We start from the raw sequence: 16,276 nt of genomic DNA, 5'->3' as shown, positions 1-16,276 counted from the left end.
TCTTTTCGTTAATATAATTAAACTAAAACAAAAACCATTTTTCCTATAGAGTTTTGTTAGATCTTTCGATTGGTATTTACCAATTTCAAATACGATGCGTATTTTTTCAGATTATAGCGAAAATAAAAATTGACTAAAATCGACTTTTTTTGAAAAAATCTATTTTTAGAAAAATCTAGAAAAGGTACAATATTGCACGCAAATACATCTAATAGAGAATTAATCAAGCTATCAATAGCAAAAAAAAACATAAAAATCTAGTAGACCAATTTTGAGAAATTTGATGTCAAAGTTAAATTTCTATACTCGTCATAGCTTCAAGCTTTTTAAAAAATGTAAAACGAAAAAGTATAAAAAAAATGATAATGAAACCGAGTACATAAGATTCATTTCAATATCTTAACTAAAATATATATATTATTGAAATAAGTGCACATTTTGCACATGTTCCGATCTAACTGCATTTTATTTACATTTCGAAGGAGGTACAACCTGCATGCTCAAAGTTCCTAAAACTAGATTGATCACTCTTTCAAACGAAACTAATTTTACAAAAATCGAGCAGCACATTTTTTAATTATATATATTTAAAAAAGTGTTTTTTTTACGAAAAAAAATGTATGTTAACTAACACCATTCTAATAACATATTAAGGTGAAAAGCTGTACAATGCTAAAAACTCACCACCACTGTAAAGTTTAATAAAGAACTCTCTTAAAGGTATTTATTGGCAATTATATTCTGTGTTAAGGGGATAATAATAATATTAAATTAATTATAAATTTTACGAAAGGGTACAATGTTGCACGGTATTTTTTTGAAAAATATACATATTCTAGAATATTTTGGTATATAAATCATTAAAAATGAGTAGACAGATTTTCTAAAATTATCAAATATTTATTGCATAAATCCAATCCAGCGCAAACGTAAAGTCAAAATATCCACTGTTCATAAATTATTATAGATGGGTCTACTGTAAAGACCCATGCAAAGTATATGACAAAGTATATGAAAGTAATAACTGTTGCATTTCATTTTTTCTGACTTATTTATTTAGGTCGAGTGCGAGTTGGTCTAATTTGCGTTCTAATTTAGGGAAATTCCAAATTCTACCGATAATGTAGTGAAATGTTGGTATTTGGAATATTTTCAACGTAACTAAATTGAGCCAAAATAGAAAAATCACCAGAGTTGTCACTTTAATATTTTCATAAGATGTTTAATAAATAAAAAAGTGAAAATAAGGACCAGTTTTACAATGTACACTTAGAGAACACTTAAGTTAAATATAGTTTAAGTTTATTTCAGTCCTTAAGTGTTTACGGTTTTTACAATACAAAGATTTAATGAAAGTTTGTAATTATGTAAAATATGGCAATACTGGAAAAAACAAATAAAGTGTCACATGAAGTTCTTTATATACTTCAGCGGTTCGAAAACCTTTCTATTGTTAAATTTTCAAAAACAGTGGATAACGGGGCTCCTTCTTTGTAAAAAGCACCAGAAAGACGCTTTACATATAGTAAGTAAAAAATATGCATAACAAATGTCTCTGCAAAAACAACGTTGAACTTGCGTTTCCAAATAAAGCTGTAGTTTATAAGCTCTTTCTAATTTAAATCACGGTAAGTGCTTTGGTGAATGTCACTAATTAAATAAAAAAGTGACAAAAAACTTGGAACTAGAGCACCTAAAGCTTGTACAGCCTTGGCTACTTGTGGATAAATACGATCAGTCATCGCTTCTAATTTGACAGGCACAAGTTCTAATCCTGGTACGTGCAGTCCAAACAAATTATATACTTATACTGTTTAGTAACGACTGTCTTTATTATATTATAATGTGCAATACAATAATGTAAAATATAGAATATGTATAAGAGTTTTTCTTATAAGAGTTACATGAAGAGTACTTATTTTAAACATCACAACATCTTTCTTTTTTTTTTTTTATATTAATATTAAATCTATAATTCATATTTTAGTCTATTTTAATATTATTTTAATAATATAAGAATAAGTATAAGTATACACAATATATACAATATAATAATATAATATTAAACCTATGATTCATATTTTAGTATATTTTAATAATATAATAATAAGTATATACAATATAATAATGCAATAGCAAATTTTTTATATTCATATATTAATCTTCATATTATTCATATTTTAGTCTATTAGGTGCTACCACATTTCTTCCCCTTTGAGTAACATATTGATTTGCACTTTTTTCATTATTTAAATTTAAATCTATAACAGGACTTTGATTTGGATTTACAGTCTCTCGTTCTTCATCTATTTTGTCTAAAACACTTTGTCTTTTCATTAAATGTTCTCTATTTCTTCGATAAATCACTCCATCATTGTCTTCTACCAAAAATGACCTTGGTTCTTTACATTTTTCTACAACTGTTGCAGGATACCAAACTGAAAGTGGTGTACGCTTGAACATGACATCTTCACCTGGAAAAATTGGTTGTAATTTGACGGCTTTTTTGTTAAAATTTTCAGACATTTTTTTTTTATTTTGTTCAACTTGAATCTTGTACTTTTCATTATTCACAATTTTTGGTTCTAAATTTGTATCTATAGTTGGTAATTTTGTTCTTAACTGACGTGACATCAATAATTGACTAGGACTAGGTAAATTACCTTTAGGAGTTGTTCTGTAATGCAATAACGCTGTGTAATAATCTGAATTTGTTTCTTTACATTTTATCAATAATTTTTTTACAATTTGAACGGAACGCTCTGCCATGCCGTTAGATCGCGGAAAATGAGGGCTCGATGTTATGTGTTCAATAGACCAATCATTACAAAACTGATTAAATTCTTTTGAATTATAAGGAGGGCCATTGTCTGAAACAAAAATTTTAGGAATGCCGTGTCTGGCATAAATAGATTTTAATTTTGTAATGACATGCTTGCTAGAGTAACCCATGTTTAAAATATCAATTTCAATGTACTTTGAATAATAATCAACAACCAAAAGATATTGTTTCTTTTCAAATTCAAAAATATCGCAAGCCACTTTATACCAAGGCAACTCTATAATATCATGAGGCAGTAGCTCTTGTTTGCCATTGCAATTTTTGTATTTAGCACAAATTTCACAACTAGAAACTAAATTAAATATATCGTGATTAATATTTGGCTAATAAACAGAACTTTTAGCTAAATTCTGACAACGCTGAATTCCCATGTGTCCTTCATGTAGACTATTTAATGTTTTGTGACGAAGTTGATGTGGTATAATTATACGATTATTTTTTAATAAAAGTTGATTGATAAAAGACAAATCATCTTTGATGTTATAATATGGCATAGCCAGTGTATCAACTAATTTTTTATTGGAAGGCCAACCATTTCTGATATACGAAATCACTTTTTGCAGTGATTCATCGTTAATTAAGTTTTCCCTGATTTCACTAAGAAGACTATCAGATAAATTTATACTTTTCATTAACAAATCACAATGTAGTGACAAATCATTATCAATTTCATTTAAAGCGTGTTCTCTGAGTGGTGCTCTAGAAAGCGTATCTGCAATATAAAGATGTTTTCCGGGTTTATATTGAACATTTAGGTCATAACACTGTAGACGTAGCATAAATCTTTGTAACCTGGCAGGAATGTTGTATAATGGCTTTGTAAACAATGATACAAGTGGTTTGTGGTCGGTCTCAACTAAAACTTTTAAACCATAAAGATATTCATGAAATTTGGTACAACCAAACAAAATTGCAAAAAGCTCTTTTTCAATCTGAGCGTAGTTTCTTTGAGTGTCTGTCAGTGACGCTGAGGCGTACGCAATAGGATTGTTATCGTGTAAAATAGCTGCACCAACTGCAAATTTAGATGCATCTACTGTAAGAGTAATTGGTTTTTTTGGATTAAAATAAGTCAGAACTGGAGATTTGGTTAATTCATATTTTAAATTTTTGAACTCTTGATTATGAATTTCATTCCATTGCCACTGAACATTATGTTTTAATAAATCTCGCAAATGTTTATTTTTTGAGGAGAAATTATTTATGTATGCACCTAAATAATTCACCATACCTAAAAATCGTTGTAATTCAGAAACACTTTTAGGTGTCGGTAAATTTATAATTGATTTAATTTTTTCGGGGTCAGCAATAATTCCATTTGCGTTGAATATATGACCTATGAATTTGATTTCATTTGTACAGAATTTAGATTTTTCTTTATTAAATTTAAGACCTACTTGTTTTGCTCTATCTAAAACTTCTTTTAAAATTTTGTTATGACCATCAATTGTAGGCGAATGTATTAAAAAATCGTCTATATAAATAATGAGACCATTAATATCACCAAACAGTTTGACCATTTCGCTATGAAATATTTCAGGAGCAGCATTTATTCCAAATGGTAGTCGTAAAAATCTGTATCGCCCAAAAGGCGTATTAAATGTACATAATTTAGATGAATTTTTAGTTAATGGAATCATCCAAAAACCACAATTAGCATCAAGAGAACTAAAATATTTGGAACCACTTAGTTGCGTTTTACAATTGTCTACATTTGGAAATGGATAATGTGGTCTCATGACTGCTTTGTTTAAATTTCTTGGGTCCAAACATACACGTAAATTGCCGTTTGGTTTTTTTACAAGTACAATAGAACTGACCCATTCAGTCGGCTCATTAACTTTAGTAATAACATTTAAACTTTCCATTCTTATTAATTCTTTTTTTAAATCATCATATAAACCAAAAGGAATCTTTCTTGGAGGATCAATTTCTGGAGTGATTTCCGGTCTAATAGTTAGTTCACATTTATTCTTTAATTCTCCTAAACCACAAAAAATTTCTTTATAATTTTCAAAAATTTTATCTACAAATAATGCATTTATATACTTTACAATATTCATATTTATTGCTGAACTTAACCCCAATATATTTTTACATTTCATATTTACAATAAAAAACTGCAAATCATATACATTGTTTTTAAAATTCACTTTCAAATTCACACTGCCGACAATAGGCAACTTTTCGCCACTGAAAGTTAATATGTTTGTATTACTAATATGTACATTATTACAAAAATCAATATTTAAATAATTTGCAGTGTGCATTGATAATATATTGGCTTGTGCTCCAGTGTCAATTTGAAAGAGAACTTTTTTGTTATTAATTATAGTCTCAATACTCCATTCACAAATTTTATTTTGTACAGTTTCTATTTTTTCTGCACTACTGTTTTTTATGGACTCGTTTTTATTGTTTGTTGTATGTAAAATTCCAATAAACAAATCTTCTACGTCGTCGTCTTCTGCACTGATTTGTTTTACATATTTGCTTGATGAAAATTGTTGTTGTTTTATATTGCTGCGACACATTTTCGAAAAATGGTTTGGTTTTTGGCAGATATAACAAATCACACCATCTGCTGGACAACGGTTCCTATGCTGCTGACCGCAACGACTACAGTAATTTGTGAAATTTGTAGCTTTGTAGTTTTGTTGATTACCACGTTTTGAATATGACAATGATTCTGATCGAAGATAATTATAATTTGGCTTATCTGCGGTATTTTTTTTATGTTGATACCGTAAAGCTCCAACAAAATTAGTGGTGTTGTTGTTATCCCCTTCAAGTTGACTTAAATTTTCCTTTGCCATTGTTATTGCTTTTGCAATATCCATAGCTTTGTTTAACGAAATATTACCTTCGCTCAATAGTCTTTCTTTAATATGAATGTATTTAGATGATAATCCACATACAAAAATATCTCTTATTAATTCTTCTTGCAAAGATCCGAATTCACAACTTTTGCTTAAATTTTTCAATGACGTCATATATTCATCTAATGATTCATCATTTTCTTGCTTGCGCATAAAAAATTTGTGACGTTCTATTGCTTTATTTACTTTTGGAATAAAATAGGCATCATATTTTTCAATTAGATTTTTGTAGGCAATAGAGTCCAAATTCACATTAAATGAATTAAAAATTTCCATTGCTTCACTCCCAAGATGATGCAAAAGCAAAGCTACAAGGCGTTTATCACCCTGCTCCTCCAGATTTGAAGCACGTAAGAAAATCGTGAATTGCGTCTTCCATCTGGTCCACTCCACTGACAAATTCGATGACTTCAAATTTATTGGAGCAATGGTTGTGGCTATCGACATGAATTGTTGGTTTGTTGCTATTTGTTGTGGAACTGTTGCTTTGGACTCATTCTCCATTTTTGTTTTTTTTTTTTTAAATTAATTATTATTTTGATTAATTTAATTTTAATACTTTTTTTTTTTAATAAATGTCTTTTTATTTATTCTTCGCTTTTAAGTTTTATACTTATTTCAAAATAACTATAGTTTATTTATTTTTTTAAGGCACACACCTGACACCATTTACTGTTTAGTAAGGACTGTCTTTATTATATTATAATATGCAATACAATAATGTGAAATATAGAATATGTATAAGAGTTTTACTTATAAGAGTTACATGAAGAGTACTTATTTTAAACTTCACAACAATACTAACTAATTAAAATTCGATTATTTCCTAAGACCACTGATGATGAATACTTGGCAATACTCGAAACAGCGTTGTATGGTCAGCCAAATTTCAATATAATTAAATAAATTTTTGGGAGTGTTATTTCTTTCTTTGCTATTCGAAAACCCTGTAATCATTATTTATATTTATTAATTCTAGTGAACAACAATTGGGAAAGCTTTACGCCAACTTAAAAAAAAACCATCTCACCGTAATTTAAAAGGACTGAAGAGGACTGCAAAAGTTTTTTCATGGTCTACTCTTGCAGAAACAAAAAGAATGTGGACCGAATAAAAGTCCAAGCTAGCTTTTATGAAGGCAGAATATGAGAAGCGAATGTAGCAAATGCAACCAACTAGAGCTTGAAATAAGCTCTTTAAAAAATTCAATAATGTAAATGATTCAGAATATTCTTAAAATATTGAAACATATTTAAGTTAATTTATCATGCCGATACTATTGAAATAGTTTTTAAAATTACCAAAGTTCTAAAAAAAATTTCTATTTCATATCTAATTGAAACTTTTATGAATTTTACGCATGTCAGCAGATTTTTACAGAACCCTTAAGTGCTCGTTGTTGGCCACTTAAATCTCACACTAAAATTCAATGTTAAAGCTGCAAATAAGTGAATCAAAATATAAGAAATGACAATAATAAATAATTAATTTTGTATTAAAAAATCATCGTTATTAGAAAACTTTTAATCGAAAAATTAACTGTTTTTATATGTATTTTTCATTATTTAATGAGTATTTATAATAAATTATGTAAATATTTGTGTTTTCTAAAATTTATATTGTTTATATTATAAACATTTATTTGATAAATTTTTATTTCCAAAAATATTAAGTGGATTTCTTTTCATTGGGCTTAATAGAACCAATAGACTAGCATGAACGTGAGATGAACTTAACGACAACATGAACTGTCGGTTCAGTTTACACTATCATGAACTCTTATGATCGTGAAATTTGTTTTGTTTTGTGTAAACGTATGAAATGCTTTTTTGTGTTTGTATTTTTATCATCTGATATCATTTTATTTAGAAATAAAATTGTTTATCGGCTAGCAGACAAACAAAATTAAAAAGCTTTTATTTAAAAATTTTCAGCATATATTTCGTTCTGTTTTTTAGAACTTCATGAGTGCTTCATTTTTGCAAAAAGAATCTTATTTAAATTTTTTTTTTTTAAATGACCAAAACATTTATAAATTTAACACCGTAAACATTAAATATAATATTAATTATTTCAAAAACGTTAAAAACATTATTTTAAAACAACCGTAATGTCACAATAATAATAAATTAAAATACAATTTGTATAAATTTGATGAAGTTCTAAAAAACAAAACGAAATATATGCTGAAAATTTTTAAATAAAAGCTTTTTAATTTGGTTTGTCTGTTAGCCGATGAATAATTTTATTTCTAAATGAAATGCTATTGTGTAGTAGTGCACAGCAGAGAAAGTGAGAATATTCAGCATTAAAAGGTAAATATAAACATAACATTGCATATGTATATGAGTCAAGCTGAAGAACCGTAGCAAAATTCATGAAATTCATGCACTTACATCACACTCTCTTCCCTCTCTCATCAATAAACAACCGGTTTTCAAGTTCATGTTCATGTTCATGATTGTGTAAATAGGCCTATTGACTTGACAATATTGTTTTGGTAATTTTTGACGTGTGTATAATTTTGAAAATATATTGAAAAACATATTGGCTGTCAAAATGCAACTCGCACCCTTTTTTGAACTTTGTTGCTAAATGTATGCAGTGCAAAAAATCACAAGGAAAATCCTATTTAGTTTAGCATGAAATTAGAACAACTCGCACACGTCCTTAATAGATGGTAAGATAATGTGGAAATTTTCTTTTATTACAATCCATACAAAATATTCATATTCAAATATGGTTCTTAAATTTTAATGTATCAGTTGTATGTTTCGGAGAATCAAAGTAATAGCCTCCCTTTACAAAACAAAAATTTATAATTTGGTATACTTTTGTTTTTATATTAATTGGAAAATAAGATATTAAAACGTAGAAAGTTAACTTTCAAAAATAATTAAAAAACGAAATTATAGAAAAATTAGTTTTCGTTTTGGAACACGCGGTGTATTAATTAAAGCTCTCAAAAAGAACACCAGTATTTTTGTATGAATATATTTATATAGTTATGGATGTGTTTATCATTAAACTGCTGTTAATTCTGATAATAATGAACTGCCAAAACAACTACGACGAATTTCTGCATAATTTCTCCCCTTGACATAAAAGTTTAGCTAGTACATGCTATAATTAATTTAGTGAACTGTTAGAAAATTTTGACAAATAATCTTACGTTTTGTGTACGTAATTAAAGCCATCCATGGAAATTCATCAAGTTTTGTAATATTACCACCAACTATTCGTTCTGTGAGCTGTTTACCGCAGTTGGGATAGCTTGGTAATAAGTTTGTAGTTAACGAATTTGGACAGCAAATCTATTCCAAAAAAAGCCAAAATTTGACAGAAGAAGGAAAGAAATTAAATATATATGTATATATATATGATTTTTCAAGTATATACGTACTAAAATAATATTTCCAATTTTACCACATTGACTACTTCTTATATAGTCTCTATCTGCTTCCGATGTTGAGGGATCAACAATAAGATCAATTAAAATTTTACAGTCCGTCAACTTTATACATGTGCCATAATCATCATGAGGTGTTTTACATTCTCCGAATGAATCTATTGCAATATAAAAAAGAAAATGAAAATATACATACTCTATTTATACCATACTATAAGAAAATTTTTTTTAAGACTCAAAATAATAGAGGTATTCAGGCAACTGATTCGTTGTTTAGTTGATTCAAAAACTTCATATTAAAAAATTTAGCATTTTGATGTTAATCAGTTGCTTGAACGACCCAAAATGCGTAATTTGATTAGTTTGTTGTGTGTAAATGCCATGGCAGCACTCGCTTCAACAGCAAAAGTGAAACATACTTGTGTTTGCAAAATTGTTTACACACAATTCAAACAGCTGAGAGAGACAGCTAACAAATTTCTATACAAAAGTTCATTTTAAGTTATTATTACGACACTTGGGACTGGCAGCACTATTAATCAAATTTGTACAAATCTGAGAATCACCGAAATAGTTGATTCCCTGCTTAGTTTCATTTTTGTGTGTAAATTTTTGTTGTAATCAACTACTAAGCAACGAATCAGTTGCCTGAATACCCCTAATATTTGATAGTAAAATGTTATAGCTAGTGTGACTATTCGAAGATTTCGTAAGCGAGTATTAAAGAAAGAACACCATACAAATGAACGTGAATCACACAATTAGGTACAAATTTTGGTATGGATAAAAGAGTTTGTCTGACAATAGCAAATTCTTTTATTTTGTGTATTTATTGCAGAAAATTATGTGTGCAATATTTGTTTTATCCTATTTGTTATTACATTTAAAGAACTTAATAAAAAATTTGAGTTTAAATAATTTATATTAATATTATTAATTTTGTAATAGAAATAATGTTAAGGAAAATTTAAAATATAATTTAACAATATAGGTGAAAATTTGACAATTGTTGTGTATATTTATTATTGAATTCAATAATACTATTATTATTATTATTATTATATTTTTATTATATTTATATTATTTTATTATTAAGTTTAATAACTTAAGTTATTTAATTTTACTCACGCCACTGTGAGATTAATATTGTAAACCGCACCTGCAAGATCAGATAACTGTGATGTTTTGTTTGTTTTTGAGAGAAAAGGTTGGTCTGGTTTTGCAAGAATGGTAAAAGTGGCGTGATGGTTCGGCAGAGAAAAAAGAACTGTGGTGCAGTTGAGTTCGTTGGAAGTGTACGTAAGAAAGAAAATGTAAATAGTGGAAATAATATAAGTACAACGTATATCAGTGGTAATTAAATTGAATATAAAATCAAAAGTTTATAATTAATTTATTTAATAAATTGGAGTCAACACAAATTTAATCACATTTTTTTTTCAATAAAACCAATAAAGTAAATGTATAAATATTTAATATTCATGCATTTATACATATATTATTCTTATTATTATTGTGTATATTATTATTAATAAAAATTTTTTAAAAGAATTATTATTATAATAAAAATTTTGTAAAATAAATCGCTTTTAAAAAAAACGTTATTACAGGTCAAAACATGTAAAATTAATTAACAAAGAAAACTCTAATTATATATTGAATAGAAATATTTTTTTATTAGATATTAAAATGTTTGCTTCCACGGATTCGTGGGCAAGACAATTGCGATAAGGAAACATAATATTTGTAGTAGTTGAAAATACCTTTTATAATACCACAAATATTGTAAATACGCAAAGATCTTTTTTAACCATCTCAGCTGTTACAGGAAGCCGTTTTTCATGGATATTGATTTGTGGTTTTTAGAAATATGCATTAAATGTGTGTTGGCTTGGAAATTTTTTTTTTTTAAACGTTATATTTTACAAAATTTCTATTAATAATATAACAATAATAAAAAAAATATATTTATAAATACATAAATAATAATATTGTTAAATTTTTAGATACATTTTTATATTATTATTCTACCTTTAATATTCCCTCATGAAGTCTTCTAATAGTTTCATTACGGATAATAGTCGCGAAGCCGAAAATTCGAAGGTTTCGAAGTCACAAAAAGTCCCATTTTTTTAAATTTCGAAAACTTCGTTTCCAATCCGATTAATTATAATTTAATTTTAGTCTAGAGGTCAAACATTTCAACCTTATTGAATTATAATGAGTAAACAGCCATACCCAAAAATTATACCCATATCTAAATTCAAACTGTGTTTATATTTTTTAAGTGATTATTATTCTAAATATTAACGAATAACTTACTTTATTGTTTTTCTACCATAGGTTGCTCAAATTTATAACAAAGATTTTCCTCAAAATGGCAAAAAAGGATTTTATTAAAGTACAGATCAATTTAATGCTGCTGTTATAATATTTCGTTTTTAATTTTTTAAATATACATTAAAAAACGATAAGGAATTTTATGTACTTACTTGCTGTAGTGTAATGGAAGATAACCAAAAGCGCTACCAACAGTAAAGAGATACTTGTTCTTTGATACATTCTCGCATGAGAAAAATTGAGATTATCATAATCTCTTATAAATATAAAATTGCAATTATTATTGACAGTAAATAAAATTAAGCTTTTTGCTACACTACGTTATACCTTGTTTTGCGATGAGAAGTTGAACAAAGACTGATTTTACTGTAAGCATTCTTATTATAAATATATCAAAATCAATCTCAGTATTAAAGCATGCTTTTTTGTTTACTATGTGTGCTATTAAATAAAAAATATAATACATAGATATGACACTAATAACAAAATGTAAAAAGATTAAAAGATCAAACTGGCATATAATGTAGCACTAAATTATTTAACACAAATTTATTAACGAATAATGAATGCAATTTAATTAATAAAAATGTATTTTGCATATTCAAACCAATCTATTATTTTTATTTTACAAAAATGTGGCCAGTGACGTAATGCGCACAGTATAATATTTTAACTTTATACTCTGAATTCATTTTAATTATAAATACAATTTAATTAATAAAAAAATATTTTCTTTAATATAACAATCCAATATGTTTATTTTATAAAAACTAGTTTCTGTTATTATTGATCCGTACTTATCAACCTTCAATAAATTTATATTTATTCATTGAATTTTTACAATAAATAATATTTTTTTTTTGTATATCTATTTTATACTTAAAATATTTTAATATTGATTTTGACAATATTTTATCTCTTACTATACTGGTCTTGTATTAAACTAAAATTTGATTTTCAAATTTTTATCGGGCTTAAGATCGGTTATTTGACACTTGAAAATAATAATGAGACAATTAATTCGCGCTAAAAATTTTCTTAAACTATTTAATAAAAGAAATTTATAATACATGCATATTTCGGTCTACTTCCTAAACAATCTTCAGTGTACAAATTATTTTATTGTACAAATACACTATTTTATCGTATAAACTATTGTCTTTCTAGCGGAAGGTGTAACTGCCGTTGATTGCCGTGGACTGCTCCGACCGCTGCTGCTTGTTTTTTAGAGTTGATGTTTTCACGAATTTTTTAATGATCTCTGGTAATAATTTACATAAGGAAAAAAGGAATTATTTATGGGGCAATTATGGCAACGATCTTTCAGCTCACCACACTCAAAAATCTTGCAAAAGATAGTTTGAAATATTTTTTGTATTCTGGCTGTTGTCTTGTGAAAGACTGTAAACAGCTTTCAGTCTTGCACAAGACCAAATGAAAGACTTGCTGTTGATCAGGTCTTTCGATTGTAGCTAAGATTTTGTTTGTATTTCTTGTGCACAAACTTTTTTATATACAATTAAATAAATAAAAATTAGTTTTACAAAAATTTTGAATTAATAACTTAAAATTTGTAAAAACTGAACAATTATTTCTAATTTAATTTTAATACGACGCAAACGTAAATGAATTGATATGCAATACTGTCATTAAAAAAATTTTGAAATAAATTTTTTATATATTTATATATGTATAATATACTATATATATTTTTTTATATATTTAAAATTCAGTACTATTTATTAAACATTGATTTATTCATCAATTTATTTATTTATCATATACATATATATTTAAACTATAATCCTAAAACCAATTAATTTGTTTTTGCCACTGCCGTTGTTAATGCAGCAATAGTTGCTATTATTTCTATTAAGACATAAGTTAAATTCCGTAAATAATTATTTATGTATAAATAATAATAAAAGTGAAATATGCGGCTCTCTATTTCTATTAGATTTATATTATATTTGTATTACAATCCAATTGTTTACTAACAAAAGAAATAGAACAAAATAGCTTTCTACCACAAATTACAAATGATAAAACTTTTTTTTGAAAGACTTTTGTGCGAGAATAGTTAAAATTTTACAAACGGTCTTATGTTCGATCTTACAAAGATCTTACGCAAGACTTTTAACAATGTTTGTCAGAATTGCTAAAAACATAGAAATATAAAGACATGCCTCTGTTAAATCATGAATTCTAAAAAGGTACCACGCAATGGTATAAACATATCTGTGCAAACCTATAAACAATCGAATATTTCATGTATGATCAATGCTATTTTGTTATTGAAGTCAACAATCAAGCCAATAGCGAACATGTTGTATTTTGCTTGGACAAAACCATATAGAAAAAACTCTAAGATCAGAGCAAATGCACATATAATATCTAGTGCATGCATAAGTAGTTTTCTTGGTACATTTTTTCTATTCTTCTTTGTTATCGCAGACTTACTTAATATCTTTGTATGGTAGTTGAGACAATATATTTGAATGTGTTGCTTTGTGTGCTTTTTTTTTCTTAAAATATATGGCTCCCCAGTAGCAGAATTTTCAAGGCCTTGTCAAAAAAATGCCTTTTAAAAGCATTTCATCAGAAGGTTAAATGAAATTCGCAGGCCTTTCGTTAAAGTACTTCAAAAAGGCCTTTACTGAGGAAGCGTGACTAAAGGAGTTGATGCGCATTGCGTACACGCAAGCGGTATTCAAAGCATACTTGCATGTTTTGTTTTTAAGTATATCTGTACTTTTTTTGTATTGCTTTACTTTTGCTTTATTTCGTTGTTGTGTCTACACTACTCTCTCTTCTTTGTTAAGTTAAATTATTGCAAGTTGTGAAATTCTAACAAAATTAATACATGTGTAAATTTAAAAGTAAGCTGATCGCGAGCGAGATAATTTATAAATAGTGCATATAAAAAGTAATAACAAAAATATATGAACTAACGGACCTATTCTGTGCACTTATAAACTTGTCAAACATTGACATTTATCAAAATTGACTGCTGTAAAGGTTTTGGTATTCTGTGATATAAATAAAAAGCTCTTTTTCTTGTTAGTTGTCAATACTATAAATGCTCTTGACAACTATAAAAATATGCTCTTTTTAAGTATTTTTTATTTTTTGCATGCATGACAAATATTCTTAACTAAAATATACGCTCTTTACAAGCATATTTTTTATTGTTATTTGAATGCATGAAAAATGCTTTTGGCAACTTAATATCTGTGCTCCTCACAAGCATTTTTTACGAACACTTACGAACAATTACGAACAGATTTCTATACAAAACACTTTAAACCATAGTGTGGTGAGAAGCACTAGGTACTTGAGCTTTGAAATTTGTCAAGATGTGTCCAGAATACCAAAAAGCTTTCTGCTTTATAAAAATCAAAAATTTTATTAAAGAATTTGACAAATCTGTCAAGTGCACAGAATAGGTCCGTAAATAAATAAAAAAATGAAAAGACATCTAAACAATAAATATTAAATAATAGTGCAAAACAGTGAAAAATTTTGCAGAATTTATTTGAGAACTAGAATAAAAACAATTGTAAGTATACTTTTATTTTAAAATGAGTAGTAGAAGTACGTTGAAAAGAAAAATTAGTGCTGAAAATTGGCTTTAATAAAAAAATTGAAAGAGAGCACAGAATATTCAGAACAAGTGAATGCATGTTATCGCACGCTCTCACTTTGTAGGGTTAAATGTAAAAGACATAATCATTTATAAGAGAAAATAATAGAGAATAAGATAGATTTTAAGTTATGATCTGAGCAAGATTTGAGTAAAAAGCTTTATTTGTAAGCTCAGACTATTTGAATATAAAAGTAGAAGCATTGCTCACTTAGATTATATTCTTGTACGGTTAGAACGTAGTCACATGTAAATGCTATTCATTTAATAAATATTTTTTTAAAATTTAACCGCATTTATAATCTCATTAATTGGCGCCCGAGCAGGGACCTTGAGAAAAGTGTTATTCGGAAAGTGATCAAAGTGCTTTTTGAATAAAACATTTGGTGGAGTATAAAGTGAATAACAAAGTGGTGAAAAATTAAAAGTAACCCGAAAAAATTTTTATCACAAAAAGCCAAATTCAATAATAAAGAATCGCACAGTCACGAACACCATTTTCAAGACATTAAAATAATTTAACGAGAAAGTGACTTTATATATATATATATATATATATATTTATATTTATATAATCAGCTGCTTCAAATAAATTATTCATTTGCTGCCAACTGGAGCTGAGGAAAAGGATTCCTGAACAGCAGAGAACCCAATCACCAACAATCAAGTATCCTCATCGTCAGGAGAAACGTGAGTTAGGTTTCAAAAAATTTTGTTTTTATATAAAAGAACCCAAATCGAATTATTGTCATTGTATGTTAACTATTATTTTCGAATTGCCATCGTAAAAAAAAAACGAACATAAAATTATATTAAAAAATTTTATTAAGAATATTAAATATTATATTATTGAATTAAAAAAATTAATTAAAAATTTTTGAAAATATTTTTTATTTTTCAAATATATTGAAATTATATTGTTAACCACCCTTAAATCTGGAAGAACTAACAGGGAAATTTTCAAACATGACTACAAACGAGAACACTACTTTCACCTCAGACTTAGTAACACATCTTATAGCTGCTTATAGCTGAAATTGACGGTCTGAAGAGACAAATACAGACATTAGAGTCCCTTAATTTAACGGTAAAAACGGTTCTTACGTGAGCTGGCGCGAAGCCGCAAATAATTCTCTAAGCCTATCACCCGCGGTAGTAGAAAA

At 27.1% G+C, this 16,276-nt stretch overlaps 1 protein-coding gene across 1 annotated transcript; it reads right to left on the bottom strand.

Annotated features, from left to right (window-relative positions):
- Positions 1 to 2,169: 2,169 nt before the first annotated feature.
- LOC119663222 (CLIP domain-containing serine protease 14D-like) lies at positions 2,170 to 11,832 on the bottom strand. The gene is made up of 4 exons (XM_038072881.1): positions 11,623 to 11,832; positions 9,125 to 9,288; positions 8,894 to 9,035; positions 2,170 to 2,474 (listed from the first exon to the last, which is right to left on the bottom strand). The coding sequence occupies exons 1-4, from the start codon at positions 11,690 to 11,692 to the stop codon at positions 2,170 to 2,172; spliced, it is 681 nt and encodes a 226-aa protein (XP_037928809.1). The 5' UTR covers positions 11,693 to 11,832.
- Positions 11,833 to 16,276: the final 4,444 nt, after the last annotated feature.

Source organism: Teleopsis dalmanni, unplaced genomic scaffold, assembly GCF_002237135.1.
Source record: "Teleopsis dalmanni isolate 2A unplaced genomic scaffold, ASM223713v2 unscaffolded_contig_0234, whole genome shotgun sequence".
Taxonomy (NCBI): domain Eukaryota; kingdom Metazoa; phylum Arthropoda; class Insecta; order Diptera; family Diopsidae; genus Teleopsis; species Teleopsis dalmanni.
The sequence above is the reverse complement of the archived record's forward strand: the minus strand, read 5'-3'. Positions and strand labels throughout refer to the sequence as shown.

Excerpts from the sequence above, each read along its gene's own strand:
- LOC119663222 (XM_038072881.1), bottom strand. The coding sequence starts at position 11,692 with ATGTATCAAAGAACAAGTATCTCTTTACTGTTGGTAGCGCTTTTGGTT. Across the intron at positions 9,036-9,124 it reads AAATTGGAAATATTATTTTA|ATTTGCTGTCCAAATTCGTT; the intron begins GTACGTATATAC and ends TTTTTGGAATAG. Across the intron at positions 2,475-8,893 it reads TTTAATTACGTACACAAAAC|GTGAAGATGTCATGTTCAAG; the intron begins GTAAGATTATTT and ends CAATTTTTCCAG.